This window comes from Jaculus jaculus, chromosome 13 (assembly GCF_020740685.1).
Source record: "Jaculus jaculus isolate mJacJac1 chromosome 13, mJacJac1.mat.Y.cur, whole genome shotgun sequence".
Lineage (NCBI taxonomy): Eukaryota > Metazoa > Chordata > Mammalia > Rodentia > Dipodidae > Jaculus > Jaculus jaculus.
In genome coordinates, this window is record NC_059114.1 from 9,629,566 (window position 1) to 9,651,852 (window position 22,287).

Sequence of the window (22,287 nt, forward strand, 5' to 3'; positions counted from 1 at the left end):
TATTTGGAGTTCATTTGCAGTGGCTAGAGGTCCTGGTATGTCCATTCTCATTCTCTTTCTTTTCTCCCCCTCTGCTTGCAAATGAACAAAAAATAAAAATCATATATCTATTGTTTGTGTGTGTGTCCATGCCAGGGTCTCTTGGTGGTGCAAATGAACACCAGACACACTTTACTTTTTGCTTCTTATGTGGGTAGCTTGGGAGACATGTAAAAAATATTAGTGCATTTTATGGTTTGGAAAAACTCATCTGGGACTGGAGAGGTCTCAGCAGTTAAGGCACTTGCCTGTAAAATCTAAGGACCCAGGTTGGATTCCCCAGTACCCATGTAAAGCCAAGGTGGGACATAGGTCTGGAGTTAGTTTGCAATGGCCACATGCCCTGGCACACCCATTCTCTCTATCTCTGCCTCTGTCTCTCTTTTTGTTTTTTTGAGGTAGGTTCTCACTCTAGTCCAGGTTGACCTGGAATTCACTATGTAGTCTCAGGTTGGCCTCAAACTCATGGCAATTCTCCTACCTCTGCCTCCCAAGTGCTGGGATTAAAGGCGTGTGTCACCATGCCCAGTCTTTTTTTTTTTTTTTTTTAATAATTTTATTTATTTGAGAGTGACAGACACAGAGAGAATAGAGGGAGAGAGAGAGAATGGGCGTGCCAGGGCTTCCAAACGAACTCCAGATGTGTGTGCCCCCTTGTGCATCTGGCTAACGTGTGACTTGGGGAACCGAGCCTCGAACCGGGGTCCTTAGGCTTCACAGGCAAGCGCTTAACCGCTAAGCCATCTCTCCAGCCCGCCCAGTCTTTTTTTAAAATTAATTAATTTATTTGCAAACAGAGAGGGGGGAGGGAAAGGGAGAGAGAATGTGCTACTTCGTGTATCTGGCTCCATGTGGGTACTGGGGAATTGAACTCCAGTTTTTAGGCTTTGAAGACAAGTGCTTTAACCATTGAGCCATTTCTCCAGGCCTATCTCTTTCTCTCATGAAATAAATAAATCAAAACAACAAATCAGGGTTGGAGAGATGGCTCGGAGTTAAAGGCTTTGCCTGGGTTGAATTCCCCAGTACCCACACAAAGCCAGATGCATAAGATGGCACATGGGTCTGGAGTTTGTTTGCAGTGGCTGAAGGCCCTGGAGTGTACATTCTGTATCTGCTTCTTTCTTTCTCTCTTAAAAAGATAAATAAATTAAGAAAAAAACTTGTATGGAGCACACAATGCAAAATGCTTTAATTTTCTCTTTTTATTTTTTAAGTGTTTTATTTTTATTTATTTATTTGACAGAGAAAGGGGGAGAGTGAGAGAATGGGCACACCAGGGCCTCCAGCCACTGCAAATGAATTCCAGACATGTGCGACCCCTTATGCATCTGGCTAATGTGGGTCCTGGGGAATTGAACCTGGGTCCTTTGGCTTTGCAGACAAATGCCTTACTCTCTCTCTTTTTCTTTTTGTTTTGTTTTTTGAGGTAGGGTCTCACTCTAGCTCAGGATGACCTGGAATTCACTATGTGGTCTCAGGATGACCTGGAACTCACGGCAATTCTCCTACCTCTGCTTCCCGAGTGCTGGGATTAAAGGCGTCTGCCACCATGCCCAGGTAATTTTCCCTCCTTTTGATTTACAAATAGAGCAATGGCCTCAACTTACTACATGCCAGACATTGGTTTAAAGCTTCACATGTATTAAATACATTTAATCACCCATGAACTAAGTACAATCCTTACCCCTTTGGTAATAGCAATTCTCTAAAGAAAAAGGTTGGTTTGCGCTGGGCGTGGTGGCGCACGCCTTTAATCCCGGCACTGAGGAGGCAGAGGTAGGAGGATCGCCGTGAGTTCAAGGCCATCCTGAGACTGCATAGTTAATTCCAGAAAGATTGGTTTGCAATGTGCTACTGGAACCTAGTAGGCCTCCACAAGTGTTTTTTTTTTTTTTTTTTTTTTTTTTTTTATTTATTTAAGAGAGATAAAGAGGCAGAGAGAATGGGCATGTCAGGGCTTCTAAGACACATGTGCAACCCTGTGCATCTGGCTTCACCTGGATACTGGGAAATCGAGTCAGGGTCCTTTGGCTTTGCTTGCAAGCTCCTTAACAGGTAAGCCATCTCTCTAGCCCTACAAGTGTTTTTAAAATCTGAGAAAATCGGGGCATGGTAGTCCACATCTATAATCTCAGTACTCAAGAGACTGAAGTAGGAAGATCGCTGTGAGTTTGAAGCTATCCTGGGCTAGAGAGAGTTGCAGGGCATCCTGAGCTAGAGTGAGATTCTGCCTCAATTGGAAAAAAAAAAAAAAAAAAAAAAAAAAAGAGGAGGGCTGGAGAGATGGCTTAGCAGTTAAGGTGCTTGCCTGTGAAGCCTAAGGACCCATGTTTGATCTCTCTCTAACTCCCTCCTAAGCCAGACACACAAGGGTGAGGCAAGCACAAGGTCGCATTGCCTCACTAGGTGGCACGAGCGTCTGGAGTTCGATTTCAGTGGCTGAGGTCCTGGAGCACCAATTATTTCTCTTTCTCCGAAATATAAATAAATAAATAAATAAAATAGAAAAAGTAAAAGGAGGCCAGGAGCAGTGGTGCACTCCTTTAATCCCAGCACGCCCATTCTCTCTTCCTCTTGCTCATTCTCCTTGCAAATAAATAAATAAATAAATATTTTGTAAAAAAGTTTGAAGACTGGAGTGGAGGCACACGCCTTTAATGCCAGCACTCAGGAAGCAGAGGTAGAAGGGCGCCATGAGTTCCAGGCTAGCATGAGACTACATAATGAATTCCAGGTCAGCCTGGGCAGAAATGACACCTTACCTCGAAAACACATAGACACACACACACACAAGTTTGAGAAACACAGAGGTCCAGCGCGTGCAGTTTAAGTGCCAGTGTGACCATCCATCCACCTGGTGTCCTAAACGTGATGACTCCCCGGGCAGGTATCTAGTAGATGGAGCAGGGAAGGCCCCACAAGTTTCCCACACGAAGGCGCTGAGGTCTGCGCCGTCTCAATCAATCTTGCTAGAGTAGGCGTGTCCTCCACAAACAAAAGCGTTCAGACGGACTACTGCTCCGACCAATCAACGCCGGGCGCAAGCCCGCGCCTCTGGTCACAGTGGCACTTTCAATTGGTGGAGTCGCGCAGACGGGGGCGGGCCCAAGCCAAAAGTCCCGCCTTCCTCTGGGACTTTGCAGCCAATCACGGCGTCCGGTGTGCGCTTAACAAGTTTAGCTGTGCCGTGTGCCGCGTCCTGGGAGCCGGTGGGCAGCGCCGGGAGCAGGCGGAGTCTGTGTGTGTGTGGAGGGGGGCGGGGGGAGTGGAGGAGGTGGGAAGGCTTCCCGCGGGCGCGCGGAGCGGAACGCGGTGACAGCCACGCGCGTGCGCGCCCGGGCTAGTGCGCGGCCTGCCGCTGCGAGGCGCGCGGGCGTCGGAGCGGCGGCCGTCTAGGGTTCCCGTCTGACGGGGCGTCCCACGCCCGCCCCGTCGGTTCCCACCACTGCCCTCCCTCCCCCCCCCATCTGCGACCTTCGCCAACGTCCCGCCCCGTCGCCGTCAGGGCCTGCCCCCTAACTCTCCTTCCCAGTTCCCGGTGGTGGAGGAGGTGGTGGTGCTGGTGGGGAAGGTCCTCGCGGCCCATGCTGGTGGCTGGGGACCCGCGCAGCCTCCATCTGCCCTGGGCCGGTCCACCGGCCACCATGGTGGCCCTGAGGAGGCCTGTGCAGCTCCTCCAGGGAGGCTAATAGAGGTCGAGAGCCGCAGGCCTTGCGGGGAGTGAGGGGGACGGTGAGAGGGTCCCAGGCCTGAACCCCCCCTTCCATCCACACGCAACCCCCCCCTCCCACCCCCGCCCCGCGCCATGGCCGGAGCCATCGCTTCCCGCATGAGCTTCAGCTCGCTCAAGAGGAAGCAGCCCAAGACATTCACGGTGCGGATCGTCACCATGGACGCAGAGATGGAGTTCAACTGCGAGGTAAACGTCGGACGGCAGCCTCCTTCCTTCCCCCCCATCACACACCCCCGACGGGCGGCGGCGAGGGAGACTCCCCCACCCCCCGCCGCCCCCCAGCTCGCGTGGCCTCCGGGGCGCTGCCTCCGGCACCCACGGGGGTAAACCCTTGCCCGCCGTGACAGTCCGAGTGGAAGCCTGAGGAATTCTGTGTCCATCCTCTTCTTTCCGGCCGTACACCGAGAGACAGTCAGAACCCGGAAGGGACCGTCTAGGCCCCCAAGTGCCCAAAGTTACAAGTTAATTGCCACTTGTTTTCATTCATTGGTATTGGAAGAGGCCCAGGCCGGGAAGCCTTTTGTAGTAAGGAACTGATTTACCGTGTAAGGTGCAGAAAACTCTATGGGAGTTCTTTTTTCAGTGTATTCAGAGGTATTGAAAGTTACATCTAGTCGACCTGGGAAAGTCTGTATCTCTTTCCCAAACCTTAAACTTCTGGAAGTAACTCCCAGGAAAGAGATGGTATCTTTAGACTTTCCAGCATGGCTTTGATAAACAACTATGAACGATTGACTGAATACTTGTGTGGAGAGGTTCTGGAGCGGGGTAGGGGGACCGAGTATTTAGGGGTCTTGTGCATGCTGTGCAAGCTTTCTATCACTAAGTGTCATTTACACATTTAGCCCTTACAAAAACCCAGTGAGGTAGGAACCTGTGACACTGTGGGGTTAAGATTTGCTTTTTTGGGGGGGGGGGAACCCACTATTAAAATCCTTGGAATTTCCAAAGTGATAACTGTCTTTTTGTGTGCTAGTGAGTTGACTGTTGCTGGCAGGCTGTGGGTAAGCTTCAGGATGGGTTTGTGTGTGTTGGGGGCGGGGGAAGGGCCACAAGGCTGGCCAAGCATCATTAGAGGTTGGGGCTATGCAGCCTGTCCCTCAGCATGGAGGCAGAGAGAGGGACTGAAGGTTAAATTGATCACCAATGGCCAGTGTAAATCAATCATGCCTATATAGTGAAACCTTCATAAACCCTCCATAAAAGGGCAGGGTTTGGAGAGCTTCCAGCTGGCTGAATGTAGGGAGATTGCTGGAGGGTAGTGTAGACAAGTATAGACATAGAAACTCTTTACTCCTTCCCACATGCCATACCTTACACATTCTTTCATCAGTAGCCCTTGTAATATCCTTGATAATAAAAAGGTGAAGGGTTGGAGGGATGGCTCAGCCGTTAAAAGCCTTTTGCTTGCAAAGCCTGATGGCCTAGGTTTGATTATCCAGTACCCATGTAAAACCAGATGCATGAAATGACCCCACATGTGTCTGTAGTTCATTTACAGTGTTGAAAAGCCCTGGTACACCCATTCTCTCTCATTTTTTTCTTTCTGTCTCTCCTTGCTAATAAATAAAAATATTTTAGAAAATAAATAACAAGGTGAACATAAGTTCCCCAAGTTTTGTAAGGTAGTCTAGTAAATTAACTGTATTGGCTACTTTCTCGTTGTTGTGCGCAAATTCCTGACCAGAAGCAACTTAAGGAAGGAAGGGTTTCTATGCGCTCACAGTCCGTCATGGCGAGGAGGATATGGTGGGATCTAGGCACAGGTCTGGCCGCATTCAGTCCACAGTGAGGAAGCAGAGCGATGAATGCTATTGCGTAACTGCCTTTTTCCTTTATATCCAGTCTAGGACCTCCGCCAACCTAATGGTGCTGCCCACAGTTGAAGTGGGCTTCCCACCTCAGTTCACCTCATTAATATTCCCTTGCAGGAATGCCCAGAGCCTAACTTAATTACCAGCCCTCACTGGTGGTTCTAGGTCCTGTCAAGTTGACAGTCAAACAGGGAGCGTGGGGACTCAGCTTGCAACTGGTCTCAAGGCTTGTGATTGATTGGTTGGCATCAGGAGTGGGAGCCGCTCTGGTGCAGCTGAGCCCTCTACCTGTGGGATCTGACTCTTCTAGCTAGATTGTGTCAGAATTGAATTGAATTGAAGGACGCTTGTGTCTGTTGTAGAAAATAATTGTTTTGTGTGACTGATGGCTGGTGGAGAGAAATCCCCAAACGCTTCTTGGTGAAAAACTTTGGGTCAGGTGTGACACACATGTAATCCCTGCTCTTAGGAGACTGATGCCAGAGAATTGTGAGTTCAAGGGCAGCCTAAGCTACCTATAACAAGATTCTCTAACATAAAGAAGAGCTGCTGAGCATGGTGGTGCAAACCTTTAATTCCAGCACTTGGAGGCCGAGGTAGGAGTTTGAGTTTGAGGCCAGTCTGAGACTACATAATGAATTCCAGGTCAGCCTGAGCTACAGTGAGACCCTAACTTGAACAACAACAACAAAAAGAGCCACCTCCAAAAAATGGTATGGGCTGGAGAGATGGCTCAGAGGTTAAAGGCACTTGCTTGCAGAGCCTGATGGCCCTGGTTCACCCCAATACCCACGTAAAGCCAGATGTCCAAAGTGGTGCATGCATCTAGAGTTTATTTGCAGTGACTGGAGTCTTTGGCATGACTATTCTTCCTGTTTGTTTCTCCAGTGGAAAAATAAAATATATGTATAAAAAAGAAGAGCCGGGTGTGGTGGCACATGCCTTTAATCCCAGCCCTCTGCAGTTAGAGGTAGGAGGATCGCCGTCAGTTTGAGCCCACCCTGAGACTACATAGTGAATTCCAGGTCAGTCTGAGCTAGAGCAAGACCCTACCTTGAGGAAAAAAAAGTCCTGCGGCAAATTATTAAAGAAAATAAAACTATATGTTTTGGAAATGGTTGTAAGGGTGAACAGCAAATGAAGACATGTCAGTTTAAGAAATCTATGAAAATGTAATATGAAAAGCAAAAGGCCATAGTATTTGGATCAAGACCATCCTTCTCCATTTCTGCTCAGCTACATGGAGAGTTCACTCCATACTGCTTCAACCCCTTACACAGGACCCCTCTCCCCAGCTCCCTGTCATTTGGCTTTCTTCTGTAGGGAGCAGGACTTCCTGTCACTTAGCCTATTTAGAGCTACTTGTTGCTGAGGCTAAGTCCTGGGTGATTGCACCTGAGAGATGGAGCTTCCCTTTCCTATACAGTCCCTACTTGTGGTACAGGCCACTCCAATACTTCCTCTGATGAGCAAAAAATTCCTCAAAAAGCTGGGTGTGGTGGTGCACGCCTTTAATTCCAGCACTCGGGAGGCAGAGGTAGGAGGATTGCCATGAGTTTGAGGCCAGCCTGAGAATACATAGTGAATTCCAGGTCAGCCTGGGCTAAAGCAAGACCCTACCTTGACAAGACAAACAAACAAACAAAAAAACCAAAAAAAACCCTCTCAAATGTGTGCACACATGCATATATCATATATATTGCAACACCAAAAAACAAACAAAAACCTCTTAAATATGAAAAAACAAAGCATTAGTAAAGGTAGTTATTTAAGTATAGAAGGTAATGCTTTTCTCCTTCTTTCTTTTTCTTTTTTGGTTTTTCAAGGCAGTGTCTTGCTGTAGCCCAGGCTGACTTGGAATTCACTATGTAGTTTCAGGTTGGCCTTGAATTTAACAGCAATCCTCTTACCTGTGCCTCCCAATTGCTGGGATTAAAGACGTGCTCCCAGGGCTGGAGAGATGGCTTAGTGGTTAAGGCACTTGCCTGTGAAGCCTAAGGATTTGATTCTCCAGGTCCCATGTTAGCCAGATGCACAAGGTGGCCCTTATAACTAGAGGTTGTTTGTAGTGGCTAGAAGCCCTGGTGTTCTTTCTCTGCCTCAAATAAAAATTAATTAAAAAATTTAGGCTGGAGAGATGGGCTAGTGGTTAAGTGCTTGCCTGTGAAGCCTAAGGACCCTGGTTTGAGGCTCCATTCCCCAAGACCCACATAAGCCAGATGCACAAGGTGGCGCATGCATCTGTAGTTCGTTTGTATTGGCTGGAGGCCCTGGTGCACCCTTTCTCTATCTAACTTCCTCTTTCTCTTTCTGTCACTCTCAAATAAATAAATAAGAATAAACACACACAAAAAAAAAACCTGAAAAAAAAAAAAGTAGTTGGCACTTGCCTGCAAAGCCAAAGGACCCAAGTTCAATTCCCTAGGACTCATGTAAGCCAGGTGCACAAGGTGGCGCATGTGTCTGGAGTTTGTTTGCAGTGGCAGGAGGCCCTGGCATGCCTGTTCTGTCTCTTTCTGTTTCTCTCAAACGAATAAATAAAAAGAAAATATTAGAAGAAGTAGTTATATATAAAAATATACATATATATTAGATTGTTGGGCATATAGTAGGTAGAAATGTTTTACATATATGACATAGTTGCCAAAAATGACACAAAAAAAGTGGCTGGGAAGATGGTTCAGCAGTTAAATAAAGCTGCTTGCTTGCAAAGCATGCCAGATGTACAAAGTGGTGCATATATCTGGAGTTTATTTGCAGCAGCAAGAGGCCCTGATGCACCCATTCTATCTCTCTTTCTCCCTCCCTGTCTCCTTGCAAGTAAATTAAAAAAATTAAAAAAAAAAAACCAACATGAAATCTCAGCACTTGTGAGGCAGAGGGGTAGGAGGATCACCTTGAGTTAGAGGCCACCCTGAGATTACATAGTAAATTCCAGGTCAGCCTGGGCTACAGTGAGACCATATCTTGACAATCCCCCCCGCCAAATAAATTAGTAATAAAAAACTACCCACAAAGAAAAGTTCAGGGTCTACTCACTAGAGACCATGATTTCTTTACCAATGAATTCTAGCATCCAAGAAGAATTGACACAATTCTTACAATTTTTTTTCCTACCTCTGCCTTCCAGGTGCTGGTATTAAACATGTGCGCCACCACATCTGGCATCATAAACTCTTTAAAAAATATTTTTATTAGCTCGGCATGGTGGCACACACCTTTAATCCCAGTACTCGGGGCAGAGGTAGGAGAATTGCTGTGAGTTTGAAGCTACCTTGAGAGTATATAGTTAATTCCAGGTCAGCCTGAGTTAGAGTGAGACCCTACCTAAAACTACACAAACAAGCAAACAAAAGCTATATATATGTTTATATATATATACATGCATATATATATATATATATATATTCATTTATTGCTGGGCATGGTGGTACACCCCTTTCATCTCAGCACTTTTTTTTTTAAATTTTTTAATTTATTTATTTGAGAGCGACAGACACAGAGAGAAAGACAGATAGAGGGAGAGAGAGAGAATGGGCGCACCAGGGCTTCCAGCCTCTGCAAATGAACTCCAGACGCGTGCGCCCCCTTGTGCATCTGGCAAACGTGGGACCTGGGGAACCGAGCCTTGAACCGGGGTCCTTAGGCTTCACAGGCAAGCGCTTAACTGCTAAGCCATCTCTCCAGCCCTCATCTCAGCACTTTTGTGTGTGTGTGTATGTGAGAGAGAGAAAGAGAGAGAGAGGGAGGGAGGGAGGGAGGAGAAGGAAAGAAGGAAGGGAGGGAAGGAGGGAGGGCAGGCAGGCTGGCTCCAGGTCTCTTGCCACTGCAAATGAACTCCAGATGCATGTGACACATTGTGCATCTGGCATTATGTGAGTACTGGGAAATTGAACCTGGACCAGCAGGCTTTGCAAGCAAGTGCCTTTTTCCATTGAGTCATCTCCCCAGCTCTCAAACTTTGTTTTCTTTTTAAGGTAGAGTCTCACTTAGGCTGACTTGGAACTCACTCTGTAGTCCCAGGCTGGCCAGGAACTCACAGTGATCCTCTTACCTCTGCCTCCCAAGTGCTGGGGCTAAAGGGGTGTGTTACTATAGCAGGTATCAATTCTGTTTTTTTTTTTTTCTTCACAAAAACTTTAAAAATAATGTTTATTTACTTACTCATTTGGGGCACTGGGGATTAAACCAGTGCCTTGCTTATTGAGGTAAATGATCTGCTACTAAACTGTGTCCCTAGCCCCATTTTTTTTTTTTTTTTTTTTTTTTTGAGGTAGGGTCTCACTCTGGTCCAGGCTGACCTGGAATTCACTATGTAGTCTCAGGGTGGCCTCGAACTCATGGTGATCCTCTACCTCTGCCTCCTGAGTGCTGGGATTAAAGGCATGCACCACCACACCCAGCTAGTTTTTTTTTTTTCTTTTTTTCATAAACTTCATTTTATTTTATTTGTTAGAGAGAGATTGGGAGAATGGGCACACCAGGGCCTTCAGCCACTGCAGATGAACTTCAGATGCTTGTGGCACCTTGTGTATCTGGCTTATGTGGGTCCTGGAGAATGAAACCTGGGTCCTTTGGCTTTGCAGGCAAGTGCTTAACTGCCAAGCCATCTCTCCAGCCCCCGAGGAAGAGTCTCACAGTAGCCCAGGCTGACCTGGAGCTCACTCAGTAGTCCTCCTCCTCTACCTCCCAAGTGCAGCATTCAAGGTGTATGGCCACCAAGCCTGGCCCATGAAATAGTTTTGTGAGACTAACATTGTACTAGTACCCAGACCAGACAAGGACATCACTAGGAAAGGAACTACAGAACAATGTCTCAAAGAGAAACAAAATTTGCAACCAAATTATTAGCAAACCAAGTTTGGCAATATGTAAAAAGAATTATAGGCTGGATAGAAGGCTTCTTGGTTGAGATGCTTGCCTGTAATGCCTAATGACCTAGGTTAGATTCCTAGATTCCCCAGTACCCATGTAAAGCCAGATGTACAAAGTGGTGTTTACATCTGGAGTTTGTAATGGCTGGAGGCCCTGGTATGCCAATTTTTTTTCTCTCTCTGCCCCCCCCCCATGAAAAATAAAATATTTTGGAAAAAAATTTTGCTAGGCATGGTGGCACATGCCTTTAATTCTAGCACTCTTAATGCTGAGGTAGGAGGACACATGAAATAAGCCCATGTAAAGATAGTGTCATTTGTCATTAGGAAACTAAATCAAAAGTATAGTGAGGGGATTGGAGACATAGCTCAGCAGTTAAGGTGCTTACCTGCAAAGCCTAATGACCCTACCTCAAAAAAACAAAACAAAACAAAACAAAATCAAACAGTGAAAATCATGTAATGTTGATGGAAATGTGGAGAAAAGGCCATTATGAAAAACAGTGTGACGGTTCTACAGACAGTTAAATATAGAGTTACTGTATGACCAAGCAATTTCTACTTGGCATCTGTCTACCAAAGAGAGATGAAAATGTGTCTACAGAGGAACTTGTAAGTTTTTAACAGGTTATTCCTAATTGCCAAATGTGAAAATCTCTCAATTGTGCATCAACCTATGAATGTGTACTCAAGATATAATGTATCCATACTGTGTATAGTATTTGGCAATGAAACGGAATGAAGCATCAGTACATGTTACAACATGAATTGGCCTTGAAAATATGCTAAGGGGAATAACCCAGTCTCAGAACACATAATTCCATTCATGTGCTTGCCCAGATTTTTAAAAAAATATTTTATTTATTTATTTATTTGAAAGAATGAGGGAGAGAGAGAAAGAGAGAATGGGTGTGCCAGGGCCTCCAGCCACTGCAAACAACTCCAGATGCTTGCGCCCCCTTGTGCATCTGGCTAGTGTGGGTCCTGGGGAATGGAATCTAGATCCTTTGGCTATGCAGGCAAACACCTTAACCACTAAGCCATCCCTCCAGCCTTTTTTTTTTTTTAAGGTAGGGTTTTACTGTAGTTCAGGCTGACCTGGAATTCACTATGTAGTCTCAGGGTGGCCTTGAACTCATGGCAATCCTCCTATATCTGCCTTCAGAGTGATGGGATTAAAGATGTGTGCCACCATGCCCGGACCTCAAAATTTTTTTTTTTTTTTGAGGTAGGGTCTCACTGTAGCCCAGGCTGACCTGGAATTCACTATGGAGTCTCAGGGTAGCCTTGAACTCACGGCAATCCTCCCACCTCTGCCTCCCGAGTGCTGGGATTACAGGCATGAGCCACCACACCCGGCTTCAAAATTTTTTAAAAAACATTTTATTTTTATTTATTTAGAGAGAGGGAAAGAGGGAGAGGGAGGGAGGGAGGGAGGGAGGGAGGGAGAGAGAGGGAATGAATGGGCCTCCAGCCACTGCGAATAAACTCCAGATGCATGTACCACTTTGTGCATCTGGCTTATGTGGGTACTAGGGAATCAAACCTGTGTCCTTTGGCTTTGCAGGCAAGCACCTTAACTGCTAAGCCATCCCTCCAACCCCAGAATTTTTTTTTTAATTGACAACTTCCATAGTTGTTGACAGTAATCCATTATAATTCCCTCCCTACCCCCACTTTCCCCTTTTAAACTCCACTCTCCATTATACTTCTTCCCCCTCTCAACCAGTCTGTCTTCTATTTTGATATCATCTTTTCCTCCTATTATGATGGTCTTGTGTAGGTAGTGCCAGGCACTGTGAGGTCATGGATATCCAGGCCATTTTATGTCTGGGGGGAGCACTTTGTAAGGAGTCCTACCCATCCTTTGCCTCTTAAATTCTTTCTGCCACCTCTTCTGCAATGGACCCTGAGCCTTGGAAGATGTGATTGAGATATTTCAGTGCTGAGTACTTCACTGTTACTTCTTAGCACCATGGTGCCTTCTGAGTTATCCCAAGGTCACTGCCATCTGAAAAGAGAAGGTTGTCTAACTAAAAGTGAGAGTAGTATTAATATATGGGTGTGAACATTAAGAGGAGTGCTTATTGGGCAGTTTGGTGAGCATAGTATATACATTTAGCCAGATACCAGCAGACGTTACACCCCTAGGGCTCATGACTACCCCTATTGTAGGTGTTCATTATCAGGCATGTATTCCCTCCCATGGAGCAGGCCTCCAGTCCCATTAGAGGGCAGTCAGTTTCCCCCATAACAGACATCTCACTATTGTACCCATTGGCTCATTTGGCCTGGCTGGCCATATGTAAGGCTTGCAATGTCCACTGTTGAGTATCTCCACTGGTGATTTCTCTCTCTTCCATTGAACAGCATGTAGTGTAGCTTTTTCCAGCTTTCTGTCAGCTGGTCTACATGGAGGAAGTTTTCAGCTCAGTTCTAGCAGGATTTCTCAGTGATTTTGCAGCCCAAGTATGTGGAGTCTTCAGCAATAGGGTGTGCCACCATGCCTGGCTCATGTAATTTTTACAATTGATAAAATTTTCTTTAAAATTCAAAATGTAAAAATAAAAAATATTTAGTCTGGGCATGGTGGCATATGCCTTTAATCCCAGCACTCTAGAGGCAGAGGTAGGAGGATCACCATGAGTTCAAGGCCACCCTGAGACTACATAGTGAATTTCAGGTTAGCCTGAGCTACAGCAAGACTCTACCTCAAATAAATAAATATAAAAATAAAAAAATAGAGTGAGCCCACCTCCCGTGTCTTCTTGGCCCTCGTTGCTTTGCACAGCCCGAGGGATGTCGTTCCCCAGGCTAAATGAAACGAAAATCTTTTTTAAAATTAATTTGACTAGTAAAAAAAAAAAAAAGAAAATTAAAAAAGAGTAAAAATCATTCTGAGAGCTGAATAAGAATAAGGTCAGTTGCATTTGTCTTGTGAACCATAGTTTTGTGACCATTGATCTAAGTATTTGCTAAATGTTGAAGAGAGTACGAGAAACTGGCCTGCAGGACAGTTTATTTGACATTTCTTCAGCCATACTTTTGTTAGGAAAGAGTATTCTGGAGGATTGAACCCATGCACACCAGGCAAACACCACTGAGCTATTTTTTTTCTGGGAAGGGTGGAATGACATGGATTCATATAGCCCAGGCTGCCCTTGAACTTGCTGTATAGCTACAAATAACCTTGGACTGCTGATCCTTTGTATCTCCACCTCCGAAGTCCTCGGATTATGGACATTTAACACCATGCCTAGTTTTTTTCTCCTTTTTTAAAAACTGATTTCCTGACCCAAAGATGACAATAATACCAGCCTTGTCACTGCTGACATTTAGTGTGGATAATTCTTTTTATCTCTTTTGTTTTTCTTAAAAATATTTTTTTATAAATGCATTTATTTATTTGAGAGAAAGAGGCAGATAGAGAGAATGGGTGCATCAGGGCCTTCAGCCACTGCAAATGAACTCCAAACGCATGTGCCCCCTTTTGCATCTGGCTTATGTGGGTCCTGGGGAGTCGAACTGTGGCCCTTAGGCTTTGTAGGCCTTAACCACTAAGCTATTTCCCCAGCCTGTTTTTTTTTTTCTTATTTTTAAAATACCACACTTTATTCAGATTTTACAAAGGGGTGTGGAAAGGGGAAGGCTGGGAGGTGAGGGGAAATTGAATGGGGAGAAGAGAAGCACACTACGAGGTGCCCAAAAGCCCATTTGGGCCATGTGTAGCCCAGGAGCCCATGTGACCAGATACAGATCTGGGGGAAAAGCGTGGAAAGAAAAGAGAAAAAGTTCAAGGAGTTCCTGCCATGTGGGGAGCTGGAGGAGATAAAGACCGCATGTGGAGAGTAAGGGCTAGGGGGCCCTCCCACCTGGGCTTGGGCCTGGGACTGGGCCTGGGCCTAGGCCTGGACCAAGCCAACCCAGGTCCAGCCGAGGGAAAAACTCACCCACAGCTGGAAGTCCCCAAGTGATCAGAGAGTGAGAGCTTTTTATTTTTCGTTGTGTTTTTGAGGTAGGGTCTCACTCTAGCTCAGGTTGACCTGGAATTCAACATATAGTCTCAGGGTGTCCTTGAACTCATGGCATTCCTCCTAATTCTGCCTTCATGCGTGTCTGGCTTATGTGGGACCTGGAGAATTGAATCTGGGTCCTTAAGCTTTGCTGGCATGTGACTTAACTGCTAAGGCATCTCTCTAGTCCAAAACAAATATTTATTTATGTGTGCGTGTGTGCACACATTAGGGTCTTTTGCCACTATAAATAAACACTAGACATGTGTGCCACTTTCTGCATCTGCCTTTATGAGGGTGCTAGGGAATTAAACCCACATGGGCAGCTTTGCAAGCAAGTGCCTTTAATGACAGCCCGACCCAACCCCCTTACAAAGTTTTTATTTATTTTATTTAAAAAATATATTTTTATTTTTATTTATTTATTTGAGACAGAGAGAGGTAGAGGGAGTGTGAGAATGGGTGTGCCAGGGCCTCTAGCCACTCTGCAAACAAACTCCAGATGCATGTGCCACCATGTACATCTGGCTTACGTGGGACCTGTAGACTTGAACCAGGGTCCTTAGGCTTCGCAGGCATGCGTCTTAACCGCTAAGCCATCTCTCCAGCCCTGCATTTTGAAAATCGCTATGCAACACTGGTCAGAGCTTGTCGCTTAACAATTGTTTACTGCTCTTATGATCTTGGGGAATGGTCCTGTGATTCTTCTAAGTCTGCTCTCCCCCTTCCTTTAGGAGGGAATATTTCAATTTAGAGGAATGTGCTATAGACAGACATAATATGTAAGCACCCTGGACTTAAGTTTCCGCACTAGTAAAACAGGACTAATACACTGACTCTGCACAGTTAGAAGGATTTTGTCAGCGAAATGCCTTGTAGAAGCAAGAATCAGGAGGCATTACAATCTGCCCGAAGTAGGCTTGAGTCACCTTGAACACTGTCCTGTTGTGATTTTGTCAAGTTGTCACATCTCCCTGGACTTCAGATTCTAGTGGAAACATCTTTTGTAAATGATCTTTGAATATCCTGTTAAAAGTGCTAATAGTTTGATTTATGATGGTAGAGATAACTCAGAGAAGTGATTAGTCTCGCTCTCCTGCCCTATTTTTATGTCCTACATTAACTGGGCAAAGTGCTGATGCAAAAGGAATGGCAGATGCAATTTTTGGGGAAAATAAAGGAATAGAGAGAGATGTTGCTTGTGGAACACCTGGCTTTGTTAAGGTGAAATGGTAGTGGCCTTCCAAGAAGGACCCAGTTTTGGAAGCAGTAGTGGTTGGCATGAGTCCCGTCGCTTTATGGTAATAAGTTGAGACTGCAGCAGGGATGGGGGTGAGATCTCTTTCTTGCGCCACTTGCTGCATTGCACAATTGGCTCGATGCTCTGGAAGATTTTTCCACTTGAAAGATTTGATATTTGTCATCTTGAGAAAGTGGGTGCTGAATGTAATTTGCCAGGAGGCTAAATGGTTATGTTATTTCTTATCTAGGCTGGAATTTTACTCTAATAATTCAATCTATCAGTGAGACAAGTTGAATATGAGAAATTTTTCAAAAGTGAGTGGTGGGAAGTCGGGTGTAGTGGCGCACGCCTTTAATCCCAGCACTCGAGAGGCAGAGGTAGAAGGATCGCCATTAGTTCAAGGCCACCCTGAGACTACATAGTGAAATTTAGGTCAGCCTGGGCCAGAGTGAGACCGTACCTCGAAAAGCAAACAAAGTGAGTGGTGGGAGATTCTAATACCTTTTGAAAATATTATATTTAATTATTTGCAAACAGAAAGAGATTCAGACTGAGAATGGGTGCACCAGGGCCTCTCGTCACTGCAAACAAACTCTATATACATGTTGCACTTTGTGTATCTCATTTTATATGGGTAATGGGGAGTCGAACTCAGACCCTCAGGCTTTGCAAGCAAATGTCTTTAACTGCTGACCAATCTTTCTAGCCCCCTAATACTTTCTTATATTTAAAAAAACCCTCCTGTTGATTGGTACCCTAAATGTATTTAGCATGTCCAAGTGGGATTATGATCAACTGAATGCAAACATTACATTGAGCATACAAATGAATTTAGCTTGTCCATCACAGAAGGAACCTTCAATAGGGGATGCAGAGAAAACAACTTGGGTATTTTCAGCAAAGTCCTTACTTCTAGAGTCTTCAAGGTTTAAGGCAAAGAATCCCTTTTGAGGATGTCAATTCCAAGAGGGCAATGTGATTATTTTATTGTATATTGTCATAGGATAATATAATCGCATGTATATATGCTGAAAAACTTATTTGAGAAGAATGCCCGTTACCTCCTTTTTTTACTGCGTATGTCCTGTGGATGTAAGCAGTGCTTGTGGATGGGTACCACTGTCCAGGTCTGTGACACAGACAGGCAGGATGGAGGATGAACTGGTAAAGAGGCAGGTAGCAGGGTATATGCTGGTCAGTCCTCCATCCCCTGAACCTTGTGTCTGCTCTTTTGTGGGAGGAAGGACTAAGGAACAGCAGTGACAGTGCTTCGTGCTTTAAATGTACTCATTTGACACAACAGGGACTCATTCAGGAGACTCTCGCTGAGCTCCCCATGAGCGAGGCAGCAAACACCATTAGCAGTGATCAAAACCTATTTTGAACACAGTGCTATTATTGTTGGCTTCATTTTTAGGGGAAAACAGAGTTTTAGACAGTAAGTAGCCTGCTTAAATCTCATTTGAACCACAATCCATTCTGAAAGACAAAGAATAGGATAGAATAAATAGGTTATAAGAAAACAGATGGAGCTGTATGCCTTTAATCCCAGCATTCCTGAGGCAGTGGTAGAATCACTGTGAGTTTGAGGCTAGCCTGGGAGTACAGAGTAAGTTCCAGGTCAGTGTGGGGTAGAGTGAGACCCTACCTTGGGAAAAAAACAAAACAAAACAAAACAAAAAATATATATAGATACATCATTACAGTCACATACCACATAATGTCCATTCAGTGGTGATCTATCCAGGTATACCTGTGGTCCCATGAATTTATAATGGAGTTGAAACAATTTCTATTGCCTGGTATTTTTTTGTTGTTATTGTTTTGATTTTTGAGACAGAGTCTCTGTAGTCCAGGCTGGCTTGGAATTCACTTTGTGGTCCAGACTCACTTTGAATTTGTGGTAATCCTCCTGTCATAGCTTTCTAAATGCTGGGGTTACAGATGTGAGCCATGAAACCTGGCCTGCCTAGTATTTTTATTGTACTTTTCTCTTTGTAGATATGTCTAGAAATATAAATACTTAGCATTGTGTTACAATTGTATACAGTATTCAGTAGAGTAATATATTGCACACAATTTTTAGCCTAGAAACTACAGGATGTACCATGTAGCCTCCGTGTGTTATACCACTTAGGTCCATGTACATTCAGTCTGTGGTGTCCACATAGTGCAGAAATTGCCTACTGATTGATTTACTTCTCAGAAGGCATCTCTTTCTTATGTGGTACATGATGATAATTTAATAATGACTACTAAGGCTTTCAGTTGCTTGTTTGAACCTCATGGTGAAGCTTTCAAGTAAGGTGAGCAAGTCTTTTTAACCTCTCCAGCTCCAGCTTCCTTGAGGCAGTACTACCTAAAGGAGGGCAGAGCCCCTTTTCACTTGCCTCATCTGTAGGATGAGGTTGTTATGATTCTTCCATAGGGAGTTATGATCAGAAAAGTTCTTAGTACCTGGCACCAGGTACGTGCCAGGTAAGGCTTGTTACATAACAGGAAGGAAGTCTGGAGGTTGTCACCACTTTCACTGCCCCCCCCCCTTTTCTAGGTAGGGTCTTGCTCTAGGCCAGGCTGACCTGGAATTCACTCTTAGTCTCAAGGTGGCCTCAAACCTGTGATCTTCCTACCTCTGCCTCCCAAGTGCCGAGATTAAAGGTGTGCACCACCTAAAATTTTGGAGGGTTAGTGTTTTATTTATTTACTTATTTCATTAGAGGAGAGAGAGAGAGGGAGGGAGGGAGGGAGGAAAAGAGAATGGGCACACCAGGGCTTTCAGCCACCCCAAACAAATCCCCAGTACATGTAATACCTTGTACATCTGGCTTTATGTGGGCACTGGGGAATTGAACCAGGGTCCTTTGGCTTTGCTGGCAAGTGCCTTAACCACTAAGTATCTCTCCAGCCCCCACTGCCTGTTTCTGCTTTTTCTATACTTCCTTACATTCTCTCTGCTCTGAGACAGTTGTCCTGGCTGCCCTTTCCCTGCCTCTGTAGTTCTGCCTTTGCAGAGGCTGCTTACTGAGCCTGGAGTGCTCTTCTCACCTGTCACTTGATGCAGAGCTACAGGTTCTCCTCATAAGCCCAGCTTTGTGTTTCCTTCCTTTCTGTGCATGGGGCTCACACAGTTACTAAAGGGTTGGCCTGGGTGTTGAACCTAAGATTCCCTTCTTCCAGTCTAACCCTTTTCCCACTATGCTGTTACCCAAATAGGAAGCTCAAAGTAGAGAAAAGGTTAGAATAGAAACTCTTTTTTTTTTCACCTGGAGAGAGTCTAAGTTTTTGGCAAATATGAACAATGAGGGGCAGAAAGCAGAAGTAGACCTTTCAAAGGCCTTCCTAATTCAACTTATTTTTCTATGACATTATATCTTGTACTTGGTGTAAGATTCCATCTCAGAATCATTTTGTGAATTTGCCAGTGGGTTTTAATTTTTTGCTGGGTAATGCCATGACTAATAGTTCTCACTACATTTAGCCTGATGGCTAAATCACATAAACACTTTTCCAGAAGTGAATCTCTTTCACTTGTCAGTGATCAGCTTGGAATTCCTTGCCTTTGGCCTAAAATGAAGCTTCTTTTGCAATTTTTAAGTACTTTACAGTGAGACATTTCACATCCTTATGATCTGTGAAATGTCACCCATGGGCTCATATGTTTTGAATGCTTTGTCCCATCTGTGACCATTTGGGAAGTAGAGCCTTGCTGGAGGAGGTGTGTCACTGGGGGTGGGCTTTGGGGTGTTCCCAGTATTACTGACTTGACTATGTCCTTATGGTTGATGTGGAGATGTGTCTCAGGCTTCCTGCTCAGGCCTGCTATGCTTTCCCTGCCATGAGCAAGCTTCCTGAACAGTCTGTAAGCTCAAATGAACCCTTTTCTGCTACAAGCTGTTTTTGGCCAGGTTTCTTGTCCCGGCAGTGAGAAGGTAGCTGCTACATGGCCAGAGGTCTTCCCCTGCATCCAGCCTGATGTCTTCTCCGCATGTGATGTGTCCACAAAGATAGAATTTAGTTCACTTTTTTTTTTTTTTTTTTTGAGGTAGGGTCTCATTCTGGTCTAGGCTGACCTGGAATTTACTATGTAGTCTCAGGGTAGTCTCAAACTCACAGCGATCCTCCCTCTGCCTCCAGAGTGCTGGGATTAAAGGCATGTGCCACCACACCTGGTGAAATTAATTAACTTAAAAAATATATTTATTTGGTAGGCTTGGCAGGCAAGTGCCTTAACCTCTGAGCCATCTCTCCAGCCCAAATTAGTTAACTTATTTTATTTTTGAGCATATTGGGATGGAACCCAGGACCTTGAATACCCAGACAAGGTCTCTACCACTGAACTAGATCCCTAGCCTTGTTTTCATTTTCTTTAACCTTTAAAAAGTCACTTTTGGTTGCTGGGGAGATGGCTTAGTGGTTAAGGCACACGCCTGTGAAGCCTAAGGACTCAGGTTTGATTCTCCAGGTCCCACGTAAGCCAGATACACATGGTGGTTCATGTGTCTGGAGTTTGTTTGCAGTGGCTAGAGGCCCTGGTGTGCCCATTCTCATTCTCTCCCTGTCTGTAATAAAAAAAAAAAAAAAGGTTTAAAAAAAAGTCACTTTCTGTGCTGGAGAGATGGCCAACCTAGACTTTTTGTGAGATCCCATCTCACAAAAAGGAAGGGGGGTGCTGGAGAGATAGTTTAGCAGTTAAGGTGCTTGCTTGCAAAGCCTAAGGACCCAGGTTTGATTCCCCAGTGCCCACGTAAGCTAGATGCACAAGGTGATATGTGCACCTGGAGTTTGTTTGCAGTGGCTGTAGGCCCTGCTGTGCCCATTCTCTCTTTGTTCCTTTTTCTTTCTTTCTTTTTTCCTTCTGTACCTTTTTTTTTTCACTCACACTGCATCCTTTCCCTCCAACTCGCCCTGGCATGCCCATTCTCTCTCTATCTGTGTCTCTCTATTGCTAAAAAAAAAAAACAACAAAAAAAACCCACTTTCCTCTTTACTCCTGCCTTCCCTTCCCTACCCCTGTTATTCAGTTTTGGAGCAGCTTGTATTGAAAGCATTGGAGCATGCTTCTTTTCTTTTCTTTCTTTTTTTTTCTTTTTTTTTTTTTTTTTTGTTTTTCGTGGTAGGGTCTCACTCTAGACCAGGCTGACATGGAATTCACTATGTAGTCTCAGAATGGTCTCAAATTCGTGGCGATCCTCCTGTCTCCCGATTACTAGGATTAAAGGCGTGTGCCACCACACCTGACAGAGCACGTTTCTTTGTAGTAAGAGTAAAGGCACTTTATGCACATGCCATGTCAATGTGACTCCTAGCCCAAAGCATTTGTAGTTCATTTGTGTGCTTGTGTGCTCATTTGAGCACGAGTATATGTATGTTTGTCTGAGAAGCTGAGGAGAGATGCTAGCTTATCAAGATACTCATGGTTGGGGCTGGAGAGATGGCTTAGCGGTTAAGCGCTTGCCTGTGAAGCCTGAGGACCCTGGTTCGAGGCTCGGTTCCCCAGGTCCCATGTTAGCCAGATGCACAAGGGGTCGCACGTGTCTGGAGTTCGTTTGCAGAGGCTGGAAGCCCTGGCATGCCCATTCTCTCTCTCTCCCTCTATCTGTCTTTCTCTCTGTGTCTGTCGCTCTCAAATAAATAAATAAATAAAATAAAATTTAAAAAAAAAAAAGATACTCATGGTTGGCCTGGAGGAGATGGCTCAGTAGGTAAGAGTGTATGAGGGCTTTTCAGGCCATAGGCCTCTGAGTTCAGCTCCAGTTCTAGTCCAATGAGGGCAGAGACTGGAGAATTGCTGGGGCTTGCTGGCTATGGCAGCTCCAGGTTGAGAAGACCCCATCTCAAGGAAGTGCCCTGATGTGTGGTGAGAGAATAGAAGAGTGTTCTCTTCTAGATTTTGCACTGCATGCCTGAGACCCAGTGAAATCCAGGTCAGCCTGCAAGACTCTACCTCAAAACAACAACAAAAATCCAAGATAATAATAACAATACCCTACGTCAGAAAACCAAAAAAAAATAATAATAATAATGATAATAAAGAACAACAACTATGAAATTTTCTTAGAAACCTGAATAGCAGTGGGACCTGGACTAAAACTGGGCAGATATAAGGTTCTAGTGAATACAGAGGATGAAGATTCAGAGTGAGCAGGGCCAACATGCAGGGTGGATGACAAAGCCTGCCAGGTGGGAAGGCATTTTCAGAATATCAACACATTTTATTCTTTTTATTTTTAATTTTAAGTATTTGTTTACTTGAGAGAGAGGGAGGGAGAGAGAATGGGTAGGCTAGGACCTCCTACTGCTGCGCACTACAGACTCATGCACCACTTTGTGCTTCTGGCTTTAAGTTCATACTGGGGAGTTGAACCTAGGCCAACAGGCTTTGCAAGCAAGCACGTTTAACTGCTGCGCCATCTCTCCAGCCCTTGCTTTCTTGTCCAGTTCCTTGTCATTTAAATACCATCAAGGGCCCTGAATTGGGGTGTGAATACCTGGCTCCTAGGCAGAGCTCTTCTCTGAGATCTTGCACAGTCATGGGGAAAATTCAAATTTAAAGGCCCTGAGCTTGAGC

At 44.9% G+C, this 22,287-nt stretch overlaps 1 protein-coding gene across 4 annotated transcripts in view; it reads left to right on the top strand.

Annotated features, from left to right (window-relative positions):
* The first annotated feature begins 3,508 nt into the window (after nucleotides 1-3,508).
* The window catches only part of Nf2 (NF2, moesin-ezrin-radixin like (MERLIN) tumor suppressor), a 107,495-nt gene continuing 88,716 nt past the window's right edge, over nucleotides 3,509-22,287 (top strand). For 2 of the 4 annotated variants that reach the window (XM_045132386.1, XM_045132385.1), the window contains exon 1: nucleotides 3,511-3,961. In XM_045132386.1, the coding sequence (XP_044988321.1) occupies nucleotides 3,848-3,961 (114 nt within the window). In that variant the 5' untranslated portion in view covers nucleotides 3,511-3,847. Of the gene's footprint in view, nucleotides 3,962-22,287 lie in introns of all 4 variants that reach the window. The other 2 variants (XM_045132388.1, XM_045132387.1) reach the window with 2 other exon arrangements.